General features: G+C 40.0%; 1 protein-coding gene across 4 annotated transcripts in view; it reads left to right on the top strand.

Annotated features, from left to right (window-relative positions):
- Positions 1-7,450, top strand: part of TPD52L1 (TPD52 like 1) — a 98,531-nt gene extending 91,081 nt beyond the window's left edge. For 3 of the 4 annotated variants that reach the window (XM_040965323.1, XM_040965324.1, XM_040965326.1), the window contains 2 exons: positions 1,671-1,731; positions 6,805-7,450. In XM_040965323.1, the coding sequence (XP_040821257.1) occupies positions 1,671-1,731; positions 6,805-6,933 (190 nt within the window). In that variant the 3' untranslated portion in view covers positions 6,934-7,450. The remainder of the gene's footprint in view (positions 1-1,670; positions 1,732-6,804) is intronic. The other variant, XM_040965325.1, reaches the window with a different exon arrangement.
- The last annotated feature ends 3,823 nt before the right edge of the window (positions 7,451-11,273 follow it).

Raw genomic sequence — 11,273 nt, forward strand, 5'->3', positions numbered from 1 at the left:
TTCTATTCTGTCAAATAGTCTCTTCCATGCTGGGGTTATGTGGTTAATTGGTTGACTTAGAAATGCAGCCACAGTGTTTATTTTTCTGTATTTGGTGGTAAATAGGGAACATGGAGACAAGACTGCTTCGTTTATCTTTGGATGGCCCCCCCATAGTCCAAAAACAATAAATTAAACAATGCCATTCAAGGCTGTGAGTTCCCTTTACTTGTCATGTTTTAAGCCTGCATCCAAAGATTTACAAGTGAATTCTGGTCACCCAGAAATTCACTTTGTAATTTGTGAGCCAAATGGAAATCTCCATGAACCAGTTGAAATTAACTTCGAAAAAAATGATTTTTACTAATGTACATACCTAGGAACCAATAGGCATAACTTTGCCCACTATGGACCTGGACACTGATGGTTGAGGCTGTCTCATGAGCAGGAGTTTGACTCATGTTTGACTCAAATTTTGAGTCATAGGCAAGGTTTAATGCCACTGCCTAAGTCAGCTGAACTCAGCATTAGCATTAGCTCATGCAGCTGGAATGCCCCAGATACATTTCTGACCAGCAAGAGCATCAAAGTTTAAGGAGACAATTCTCTCCCGTGCTTTATCACGCATCATTCAGTGAAATCTGTATTTTCTAGTCATTCTCCCTTATGAAATTTCTCTAGGCCATTTCTCTTAATTTACTTTCGCTGTACTCAAGACAGAGCTAGCAACTTAACAAATAGAGTAACAGTTAGTTGGAATTATTTGCACTGAAAATGATGGCAATCATTATTGCTGAGATTGGGATACAAGATTTCACATACATCTTTAAGTAGTTGTCATGGCAATGATGGCATAAAATTGTAATATCAAATGATCACATCTGGTACAGAGAACCTAAAGGCACCACATGAACTATCTGCTTAAACCAGAAAGATAGCATACACATTAACACAATAAATGAGCTACAAACAAAATGCCAGTAGATTGTGAAGGTTCCTTCTGGTAAGCGCACAGATAGTTTATCTTCTTTAAAAGGAAAAATAAAATGTGATTGTAATAGCATTGTAATTAGGCATTAGATACATAATGAGTATTTTTCAACTTAAATAGTAAAGGCATTGATTTTCAGAAATACTATGTCCTGTAAGTTGTCAAAAGGAATACTTTTTAAGGTATGGAAAAGAAAAATATATTTCAGCCTTTTCTTTTTCTTTGCAGTGTTTTTGTCTTATCTTACATTTGCTGGATCAATCTACTTTTAGGTTCCAAGTAAGAAAATTCAACATGGTTTTCTTTAGACAGAAACTGATTCAGAAAGCAGAATATTCTGATAGAAACACTTACACAGTAAGTGACAGATTGAGCTAGTACTCCATTGACTCATTGGAAATAATTTACAGTGCGCTGTGAAATTATACAACTATAATAGTTATATCATTGCCAACGGCTATATTATTTGTTCTTCAGTTTAGTATCAGATTGTTTTGCCTAGAAACATTCCACGTCAGGCTATGGTTTCTGGACCTACTCTAGCAGAAGTGAAATGTATTTTAACAGACAGAGGGTGCAGATGGCCAAGTGACAGCCATGGTGCAGTGGTAATGTTTAGAGTCAAGAGGAAAATACCAACTTCATGGTTGCTAAGACAGCTGGGTCTTTGGAGCTGACCTCTTTTCTCTTGTTATTTTAGGAATTCTCCTACTTTCAAATCATTTGAGGAGAGGGTTGAGACAACTGTCACAAGCCTTAAGGTACAGATGAAGTGAATTGTGTGTGATTGGGTTCACTGAATCAGGATAGTGTAGCCATTGTTGACAGTAGTTCACAAGACAAGGTAGGACTGCCAGCATTCAGTGCAGCCAAGAGCGCAGCCAGCTATTAAGTCTGGCCATTTCTCACACTTACAAATCTATAGGGGAACCCGAACTGAATGGTATTACTGTGCTCCTAGGGTTGTTGTGTAAACAAAAAAACAAAGAGAGAGAGAGAGAGAGATGCCCATGGCTGACGTTTCTCTTACTAGAATATCTAGGATGAGAGCAAAATGCTCAAAATCCCCTGGAGTCAGTTTCCTAATACTTGGTTTTCAGCCATAGGCAACCTAAAACAGATGGATTCTGCTGCCTGTTAGATGAGTTCTGACATAGGAGAGGTTGTCTTTCAGGTTGTTTTTAGAAGAAGAAGATTTGAAGAAGTAAAAGAATAAAGACAACCTATTTTCATTTACTTTTAGGAAACTGGTAAACTTGTGGTTTAAGTGTTTGACTTACACTCTGAGCTGATCACTTACAGAATCTAGTTCTTCCTTTAGACACACGTAACTTACTCAGCCCATAGGACACCATCCTCGTCAAGATCTGAAAGTGGATTCTGTGCTCCTATGATTATTCATGGGTTTATCCAGACTCGCATTGCACAAGTCCCCTATCTCATGAACAGTATCTAATTTCTCTTTGCCTGTTCTGGTATTATCTGCATAGCTAATAACCACACTTTTTGTTAACACTTGCTTACCCTTCCTCAGGAGTAACATTTTTCTCATTTCTTTTTTCTTCTCAAGACTAAATAAAGTAAAAGATACAAAGGAACTTTAAGAAGTTCACCAAAAATAGAACTGAAAAATAAGTTTATTTTCATGCAACACATTGTGAAATCCATGAATGCAATATTCAAGAAATTCATGAAAAATGCACATCATGAAAAAATGCATGTTTTCATTTTTTTGAGCCAAAATAAGCTTATTTTTGAATTTTCTTTTCCACAAACTTTGTAATTACTCTCACCACTTAATCCTTCTTAATACCCCTCATTTTCTGCAAAGGTTGCTTTTATTTATTTTCCCCCAGATTTCCATATCGTTCGTTCGTTGGTTATGGATCCTGAGGTTGGTTTCTGTGAAGAGTTGACTCATAAATCATGAGTGGAATCCCTGACAGGTCTCCTCACTGCATTCCTGTGCAGTCTTATTGTAGGCTTGGTTGTTAGATTGTCATTGACAGAGACTGATGGATATGTTTGTTTTCTGTGCGAGTTAATGTTCTACTGTGAAGGGAGGCCCACTCCTGCCATCTGCTCACACATCTTCCATGTACTATGTCACGTTTGTGCCAAATCAGTTGCCCTTCCTTTATACCCAATACTGTGCTTTGATTTTCCATGAAGAACTTTCCAATGTATTGTAGTCCTTTAGAATGTCTCCTGCCCATATCCTTACAATGGATTATTTTGTGTCACTTCAGCTGGTATCACCTGTAAGTAAATGTACATCCTTTGTTTTATCCAAAACAAACAAACAAACAGGTGTAGAATCAATGGTCATGAAGCTGCATTGGTTGTAGTCAACTATGTTCCAGTGAACCATGGGTAATTATATAGAACCATACTTTTAATTTATCTGCATTCCAATGAATGCATTCTATGCTGATATAAACCTTTTAAAAAGGCAAGATATGTTATGATCTATATCACTTTATGTCCTATCAGCCAGCTCTTTTATTCTGAGAGGAGAGGAAATCCAACCTTATAATTCAAATGAAATTTTATGCAAAGAACAAGTATAATTTTGGCAACAGAGTAAAACTCTTGAATGAGAAGCCATTATGAAAGAAAGGGTCCAGAGGAAGTTTATTGCACATATCTTTTCTTAAGCAGGTGAAGTCATGACTGGAATGAGTGTTTGGACTGTTAGTTAAGGTGCCATTTAAGATACCTGGTTAGGATGTCTGCATGCCACTGTAGAGTCCCTGGATCCAATGCCTAGCCCCTCTCCTGACTCTAGTTTTTCTTAATGTAGACCTTGGAAGGGCAACAGTGATGCCCAAGTAATTAGGTTCTTGCCATCCATGTGGGAGACCTGGATTGAGTGCCTAGCTCTTGGCTTCTGCCCAGTTCCAGACACTGTGGGCATTTGGATACTGAACCAGCAGGTGATAGTTTTCTCTCTTGCACTTCTATCCCTCTCTTTCAAACACATTTTAATTTTAAAAATCCACAATTAAGAACTTATTTACTCCATCTTTGACAGGTTGATTTCTTTCAAAGTTACTTCCTTGTTTGTTTATATTAGAATCTAAAAAAATAAAATTAAAAAAAAGAGGAAGAATCGGGAAAAAATAATGAGACATAGCCTGAAAGGAAACGTTTCTAATTAGTATTCATCTTATTCAAAATTGCCTATGATTTCTCTGAAACAGAAGCCAAAGAGAAATATGAATGGAAATTTTTTTAAAAAATGAAAACGGAACTATTAATAGAGTGAATTACATTAAAACCACGTTATTTATGTCTTTGATCAAAGAAATAAGCATTTCTTTGAATAATCACAGTTGAAAGCATTTCTCCCACACTCCACCTCTTTCCAGCATTTAGGGAACACAGTGTAAGAATCAGTGTGTTGTGTTGGAGGGATGACAAACCCGTGGGCCACACCAAGTGGGGCACCTGCTCTTGAATGATCTGTAAGCTACAAATAGTTGTGTATTATTTAATGGTTGAAAAAATCCGAAGTGTTTGTGACATATAATAATTGAGTCGCATGGTAGTATAATTTATTAACTTACACATAAGGTTTAATAATGGAAGCTCAGTCATGTTTATTCACTTACGTCATGCCCCCAGCCATGGGAGTTGATTTGAATATATGTGATGTAGACTAGGTAGCTCCCCGGCCTAAAATGTTTGCTCTTTGGCTCTTAAAGTAAAAGTCTTCTGATCCCAAGCAAAGAAAAGAAATCAATTTAATAATTAATTTAAGGGGCCAGAGAGGACAATTTTAGTGACAATTGGAAATAAGTGCTTTTCATTTTATAATGATGGGACTTCCCTAGTTAAGTTTCCAGAAGCATGGGTCAGGCAGCAGGATTTTTTCCTGGTGGTGTTCACATGCCTGTGAGTGATCATTTTGCAGCAGACATCAGTTTGGTAGTTTCAGTGTTATCTATTTGCAATCTTTCATATCTATTTCCTATCTTCCCTTTTTGCAGTGTTTTTCCACACTGCACGTGGCTAAGGGAACCTACCAAAAACATTGTAAGACATGCACAAAACATTTTGAAGCCTTCTGAAAGGAAAAAATACACTTATCTATATGAAAGGAAGAGAGAGAACTTCCATCCACTGGTTTGCTTACCACATACCCACAGTAGCTCAGGATAGGCAAGGAACCATAGTAGGGACTCCTAAATGGGAGGTAGAACCACAAGTACTTGGGCCATCATTCACTGTTTCCCAAGTGTGTCAGCAAGAAACCAGATTGGAAACAGAGCAACTGGAACTCTGGTCAGGCACCCTGAACTGGAACTCTGGTCAGTCACCTCCAGGTTTCAGCATAACTACTGCATCGCAGCACCTGATCCCTGGAGGGCTTTTGTTAGGTAAATTTTCAGAATACACAGCCATATGTAAATTTTTATACTGGTCTGAGAAGCAGAGGGAAAAAAAAAAGGGATTGTTACCTTTCCTTATATGCACACAGCAGCCAGAGCTGGACCAGCCTGAAGCTAGAAACCAGGGACTGAATCAAGAGCTTCCAGGTGGGTTGCAGGAACCCAACTATTTGGACCATCAACGCTGCACTGGGGGTTCACCCTGGCAGAAAGCTAGAGTTGAGAACAGACCTGTCACCAAAACCCAGTCTTCAGTAGGGCATGGGGGCACCCATCTGGCATCCCAACTTCTGGGCCAAATGCCTACCTTTTTCCTTCTGTCTGCACCATTTCATTACTGTTTAAGGCATTAAATTGGAAAAACACCCACACTCCTGGAAATTTAACTGGAGTGTTGTGGCATAATGAGTAGAGCCTGCCACGTCAGTACTCCAAAAAGGTGTGAGTTCCAATTTTTCCATTTCTGATCCAGTTCTGTGTTATAATGGGAAAGCGGGGGATGATGGCCCTGTTTACTTGGGCTCCTGCACTCACATGGGAAACCCTGATGAAGCTCCTGGCTCCTAGCTTCATCCTGGCACATCAGTCATTTGGCAACCTGGCAATTGCAGTCATTTGTGAAGTGAATCAGCAGACGAAATGTCTCTACAAATCTGTCTTTCCTCCTTGCTCAGTAACTCATGATCTCAAATAAAAACTCATGGATGTTTAATTTAAAAAACAGACAAAACACTGCAAACTGCGAAGACACTAGCGCATAGAATGCTGAGTTATTAGAAGACTAATAGCTCTTGAACCATATTTTTAGGTTGTAAGTTGACTTCTCAGCATTTATAATTTTTGTCAAGGGCAAGAACACAAGGAGAACCTCATAAAATTGTTCTAACATTGCCTTGTAAGGGATGTGACTGAGGAGAACTACCTGCAAATGCCCAGTGCTTGGGACTTGATCCATCCCCAGCGCTCAAAGCAGGGATCATGTTCTCTTGTACCATTTCATGAGATGTTTGCCAGGAATCCGGGTTGCCCTGTTAAATTCCAAATAGAGCACTTAACATATTTATAAAATTATAAAACCTAATACCACTTTGATGAAGTCAGTTCTCTGGCTCTATATTGGGTGGGTGAATGTTGCAAGTCCACAAATTTGAATATGTTCTCAAAGGGATTAGAATCTTACGTATAGAATTAAGAAGGGCATTGACCAGACAGCAGAGTTGAACGGCAGAGTTGAAGGTTGGAATTCTAGCTCTAAATCTGAGATCAAGTATCTTTTCTAGTATTCAACTAAAAGAAACTAACACCTCTACCTCCTTTACTTGGTGTTGAAGAAACAAAGTATTTCTGAATTTGATAGTAATCAATAGATTGGCAATCTGTTATAAATGTTACAAAAATGACAAGCAACTAACCAAGTGTTTGTGTATCTGCCCATTTCAGACGAAAGTAGGCGGGATGAACCACAGCGGAGGCAGTTTTGAGGAGGTGCTCAGCTCCACAGCCCATGCCAGTGCCCAGAGCTTGGCTGGGGGTTCACTGCGGTCTGAAGAGGAGGAACTACAGTGCTAGGTGCAGCCACTTAATCAGTCTGCGGCCACATCCACAAGGAGCCCCCACTGCCCAGCCCATCTCTGTTCATGCAGATCCAGATGCAAAGACCAAAACCCCATGGAGAAAAGCTTGGGTCTTCACATTGTTATTCAGATGGCCTCTGTAGACAATTTAATAAAATGATTTCCATTTGTGTGTGTATAGATGATGAACCACTCCACCTCCATGCTTGAGCATTCATAGTTTGTCATCTTTTAAAATGTCCCAACATTATGCAGGCACACAATTGATCCTAACGCTTGTCTGTGTAACTCCACCTGTATTCTGCAAGCATGTAGCTTCCTAGAGGTTGGCTGGGAGCTTGGAGTGGCCTCCTTTCGGCATGTTCCAGACGGGTAAGGGGACAAGCCCTCTCCGTTCAGCCTCATCAACTGCTCCAGCAAAAGGATGGCTCCCAGCAAACTCTATCTACTGTTTATCATTCCCCTACATCTGTTATGTGTTTATTTAAATGATTAAAATAACTGGTTTTCATGGCGAATTGATAGTTCTTCATTTCTTTATGTGCTCAGGGTTATGGGTTCTATAGGTGCTGATTGAAAAATCTATTAATATGGTGAACATGAAAGGGTATGAAAATAATAGCCATGACTACCAGGGGGTTATATCTGGATAATCCCCACATCCAACAATCTCTGTGGTCTGTATAAAGTTCAGTTACTCAGATCAAGGACAGCTAGAATGAGAACAAGCAGAATCCAGCCACCCTTTCCAGTTTGCATGTTCTCCATGTGGATGGAAACAAGCAGCTTTATTAATAGTTTCAGATTTCTGTGTAACTTTTGCCTTCCACATTATTTGGAGGGGCCTTCAGAAAGTTCATGAAAAATGCCTCTGATTAAAAAAAAAAAAACTATGCATGGATTCAACATTTCTTGCTCCAAGATAAGCTTCCTGGAATGCTTCACTCTTCTGAGTGGCAACAAGCATCTATTACTAGGGAGCAGTGACACAGCCTTAAGGCACATTTAAAAAATACACATATGAACAGACCTACTACCTAGAAATCCCACATACTATGCATATTTCTTAGCATATTTTTAGGTTTTTGCACTTTTACTCAGCATGTATGAAATAGTAAAATAAAGCTAATCTGAAAAATGTCTGTTCAAATTAATGGAGCCTGCCAATCTGTCCAGTCCGTGCATTTAAGTGACAAGCAAGTTCAGGACCATGTCCCATTCATAGGCCTGGCTCTTAGTCTGTATTCCCTTAGAGGGAAGAGGGCTAAGGACTTGAATCAGAGTGGACACATACAGACAAAGAAACTCTTCCAGAAGGAGAGCTGGCATTCTCCCGTTTGTCCTTCCAGCCTGTTGGTTGAAGTCCTGGCCTGCCTCTTGGGCAGGAGACCAGCCCTGTCCAACTGGCTCGCCGGCTGTGCTGGCTCACCCACTGCAGCATGCCGGTACACAGTCTCTCTGTGCCTGGGAATACAATTGATGTGAACCCTTGGCAATTGTTCTTAAAACTGCATTCAGCACTGCATTATATTAGAGTTACAGTATGTAGCTCCATATCTTCATTATCTAGCCAGTTTCTGCACATAATGGTCCCAGCCTTACAATCTGAAAACACAGTGATAACCCTGGAAACAAAGAATTATTACTATCTCACACCATCTAATCCATTTTGGCTGATCATTAACTCACTAAAATTTTAATTTCTTTAATTTGATGAAAATACATTTTTATATCTATTCATCTAAATACCTGGTGTTATTCATGTTGACCACTCATGATTGCCATTATGCGAATAGCCTTTTTAAATTTTTCCATATGATATAGTGGGTAAGGAGCCAGCAATGTGGCACAATGCGTTAAGAGGCTGCTTGAGGTAGCTGCATTTTCTATCAGAGTGCCAGTTCAAGTCCTGGTTACTCCTCTTCTGATCCAACTCTACTAACGCGCTTGGGAAGCAACAGATGACTGCTCAAGTACCTGAGGAACTTGATGGTTCTGCAACTTCTGCATGGAGATCCTGGTCCATGGCTTCTGCCTAGCCCAGTGCCATTTCTTACAGCCATTTTGGGAGTGACCCAGCAAATGGAAGATCTCTCTGGCACTCTTCCTTTCAAATAAATGTATCTTAAAACCTTGGCTCCAGTTTCAGCCTTAGTTGCTCCACTTCTGATTAGTTCCCTGCTGATGTACCTGGGAAAGCAGTGGAGGACAAGCCAAGTACACGGGTCCCTGAACCTCATGGGAGATGAGTAGGAAGCTCCTGCCTCCTGGCTTCAGAACATTGCAGTCATCTGGGAAGTGATCTAGAAGATGCATGATCTCCCTCTGTCTCTCTGACTTCCCAATAAATAAAAGAATCTCTCTCTCTCTCTCTCTCTCTCTCTCACACACACACACACACACACACACACACACACAGTTAAAAACATGAATATGTCAATTCCCATGAATTAGAATCATCAAATCGGTGGGTGAGCAGTCTTAGACTACCACTTGTTGACAGATAAGCAACTCACTAGTAAAGCACCTGAGCCTGAGCTCAGCCTGACCCAAGCTGTCTCCCTCATCACTCCAGAGCTCCGTGCCTGTCACAGACTTGACTTGTGCAAGCTCCTCCTGGTTTGCAAGACTGCCTGATTTCTCAGTCAGGTCTATCCGGGGTCAGTTTCAGTTCACATGCAGTAGTTTTATCAAGCATTTCACAACTACTAAAATAAGTTGCACTCAGTAGACTTAATCTTTTATTAATAAATCAAATTACTGGGCCCAGCACCATGCCTAATGGCTAAAGTCCTCGCCTTGAACGTGCCAGGATCCCATATGGGTGTCGGTTCTAATCCTGGCAGCTCTGCTTCCCATGCAGCTCCCTGCTTGTGGCCTAGGAAAGCAGTCAAGGATGACCCAAAGCCTTGGAACCCAGCACCTGTGTGGGAGATGCAGAGGAGCTCCTGACTCCATCTTGGCACAGCACTGGCCATTGTGGTCACTTGGGGAGTGAATCATTGGATGTAAGATATTTCTCTCTATCTCCTCCTCTCACTATATATCTGACTTTGCAATAAAAATAAATAAATCTTTAAAAAAGTTACTTCAAGTTAACTCCATTGTACATGAAAAATATTTTAACCAAAACCATATTTCAATCATCAAAAATCCCAATGTGAATTATAAGAGTTTGTATTTTGGAACTGACCACTATTTTAATACCACCACTGCTATACAGAAGGTATTGTTAAGTTTACAATGCAACTTTATCTTACCATTCACAACCCCTAAGACTGGTACATGATACCAGCAAACAATCTGCATCTTAGGATAAACTACTTATGTTAAATAGCATACACTACTTATATTAAAGATAACGATCTTTAATGAAAGAAGACGATATGTTTATTTTATTACAGATGTGCCACATTTTAGTGCCATGCAAGCCAAAGTGACCAACAGAGAGACCCAAATCTGGGTACCAAAGCAACTCCCTGTCACTGTTCGTTATCCTAAATCACCTGTCAGCTTGAAAGCAGAATAGCTTTTCTTTGAGGTGATGCCTGTTGCAGTGAATTTCTGACCCACTCTCCTCCTCTTACTCAGGATCAGACTGGAGTGGGAATGGCTCTGTTCAAGGGAGAGGGCAGTAACAGTAACAGGTGTTTAATAATATGAAACAGCCTTTTTTCAAACCTGTAATTCAAATACAATGTCAAGCCAACAGATCTGGCAAATGGTTATTTTTGGTAGTCACTGAAAATGGTTAAAGTATTCATCTATAATTTTACTGACTTTCACCCCAAAATAACATCTTTCACAGGCTTCACACTGAACAGTATTTTTCAAATACAAGGGCATTGGGAGTTATGTAACATGGGTGGAATGCCAGTCTTCAAGGGTAAAGCAGTAACAGAACTTCCTTCTGTTGCACTCAATCCAAGAATTATTTACTATGCTTCAAAAATTATAGGACATGTTACTCAGACATACCATTCTAGGCAAGTAACATGTATCTACTAGGGAGACTACCTTTAAACAGCAGTGTCAAATTATGTAAAGGTATTGCTAGTGGTTTCAGTGGGCATCATTTATTCATCTTCATTTTGCTCTTTTTAAAAATTCTATTTTTGCTTGAAAGGCATAGTCTCTCTCTCTCTCTCTCTCTCTCTCTCTCTCTCTCTCTCTCTCCCTCTCCCTCTCTTTCTCTCTCACACACACATACACACACACACTTCTATCCACTGGTTCATTTCCCCAAATGCCTGCAACAGCCAGTGGTAGCCTAGGCAAAATCCAGCAGCCAGAAACTGCTTCCAGGTCTCTCTTGTGGGAAGCAAAGATCCAAAA

The sequence above is a fragment of the Ochotona curzoniae genome, unplaced genomic scaffold (assembly GCF_017591425.1).
Source record: "Ochotona curzoniae isolate NIBS_2020 unplaced genomic scaffold, NIBS_Ocur_1.0 scaffold_3890, whole genome shotgun sequence".
Taxonomy (NCBI): domain Eukaryota; kingdom Metazoa; phylum Chordata; class Mammalia; order Lagomorpha; family Ochotonidae; genus Ochotona; species Ochotona curzoniae.